Source organism: Cyprinodon variegatus, unplaced genomic scaffold (assembly GCF_000732505.1).
Source record: "Cyprinodon variegatus isolate N-32 unplaced genomic scaffold, C_variegatus-1.0 Scaffold88, whole genome shotgun sequence".
In the NCBI taxonomy this organism is placed as follows: Eukaryota; Metazoa; Chordata; class Actinopteri; order Cyprinodontiformes; family Cyprinodontidae; genus Cyprinodon; species Cyprinodon variegatus.
In genome coordinates, this window is record NW_015150541.1 from 224418 (window position 1) to 226374 (window position 1957).

Consider the following 1957-nt stretch of genomic DNA (forward strand, 5'->3'; position numbering starts at 1 on the left):
CATTTTCAAGACGCTCCTGATCATTTTTCGGTGAAAACAGCTCATATAATCATGTCAACTTTGTAAGATACAGTTTAATCGTAAAATAATTGTAAAATAAAGACATTAACAAGGTCTTCTTAAGCTGTTTTGTGTTGTTGTTTTTTTTAAAACGCCAAGAGAATCGGTATTTCTCCAACTTTTGTCCCTTCAGCCTGACAGAAATAAACGTGGATTTGGTCATATTTACTTTTTATTTGCAAAAATTAAAGGAGGGGAACAGATTTTTTCAGTAAGCTGAAATAATCTGTTCCCCTCCTTTAATTTTAGCAAATAAAGAGTAAATATGACCAAATCCACAGGATTAGTTGTTGATGGTGAGAGGAATAAACAGTTAAATACTTGCAGGTACAGATTAATCATCCATTCTCTCCTCCTCCCATATCTTTGGGAAATAAAGAGCAACTGTTTCCAATTTCTCTAAAATTGATATATGTTATACTAGAAATGTCCTTAATCCAGTCATATTTCATATTTTACATGCGAATTTGATTAAACAGATATTCTAATGTGTGCGTCCTGCTATCAGCCAGTTTCCATCCTCTTATATCAGCAATGAAAAATTAAAAATAAACCACGTGTTGGAAATCTGTTTGGTGACTGACGTTTATTTCTGTCAACACAAAACAGCCTAAGAAGACCTCGTTAATGTAATTATTTTACAAATTTTTACAAATTTGTAAAAAAAAAGCAACCGATTAAACTGTATGTTGCAAAGTTGACATGATTATATGAGCTGTTTTCACCAAAAAAATGATCAGAAGCGCCTTGAAAATGGTCAGATCTGCCTCTCTGGCTGCAATGCGCGCTCCCGACACAGGGAGAACAGATTTTACAAACCTGTTGACCTTACATTTTATGCAGGACGCAATGCAGAACACCTGAATTTACTTCACCTGCAGCTGCAATCAATAAATGAGATGCAACTGCAGACTTTAGTTCTCTGATTTCTGAAATCCACCTTTAGTTCATTTTTCTACCTACTTAAATTAAGAGAAAATATCCTAATCTTAAGAGAAACTGGCCTAATTGACAGGGCGAATTAATCTATAACACACGAGTTTCTAAATCTACTAAATTAAATTTTCAAAAAACAAACCCCCCAAAAAAGGTTTGGATGTTTAGATTTCATCGTTCTTGCATCAAACTGCAGGAAGTTCGGTTGGATCCAAGGTGAGATCAGGGTCCAGCAGCATCCAGGTAGGATCCTGGTGCCTCCAGATCTGGAGCCTCATCCGGGGAGCGGATTGGAAAGAACCGTCTGGTGTCGGTAAGTCCGAATGGAAGAGAGGAAGAAAACTTTCTCTGTCGGCACCAGAAAAAGCCAAACTATCCGCTGAGGTTTTTAAGTTTTCCTCTGAATGAGAAGAAAAGGCTGCAGCGCGCCCCCTGCCGGCGGAACTTACCGGCGCTTTCCGGTAGCTGAATTCCAGGCACGTGAAGACGGTGAGCGCAGAGCAGCCGAGCAGCAGCAGCAGGGTGACGATCCGGAGCCTGGCCTCCTGCTGCTTCATCTCCCGGCAGTGGTTGATGATGAGGAGGAGCGGATCCTCGGAGTTCATCTCCACCACCAGCTCCTTGCTCTCACTGTGACCCATGACGCTCCTCGCTCTGTCTGCTGAGCTGCTGCTCTGAAACATGTCTGGGATTCTCCTCATCCTTCCCCTGCATTTATGCGAAACACCAGCCGGGCAGAATTCCCCGATCCTGCGGTTGCATCACAATTTGTTTTCCCTTAACATCAGATAAGAAGAAAAAGGAGGAGCCATTGGGACAACATCCAACCCCAAGTGAGGAGGCATTGGAAGAGGATTAGAGCCAATGAAAAAAAATGTTAACAGATTTTTAAGTTTTATTTCAGTATAATATAAAGAAAAACAGTCAGACTTCTGACTTTAATCTCAGAATTCTAACTTTT

The 1957-nt window shown here is 40.5% G+C and overlaps 1 protein-coding gene across 1 annotated transcript in view; it reads right to left on the minus strand.

Moving 5' to 3' along the window:
* The window catches only part of LOC107083950, an 11197-nt gene extending 9448 nt beyond the window's left edge, over positions 1-1749 (minus strand). The window contains exon 1 of the mRNA XM_015373553.1: positions 1446-1749. Within this exon, the coding sequence (XP_015229039.1) occupies positions 1446-1697 (252 nt within the window). The 5' untranslated portion in view covers positions 1698-1749. The remainder of the gene's footprint in view (positions 1-1445) is intronic.
* Between the last annotated feature and the right edge of the window lie 208 nt (positions 1750-1957).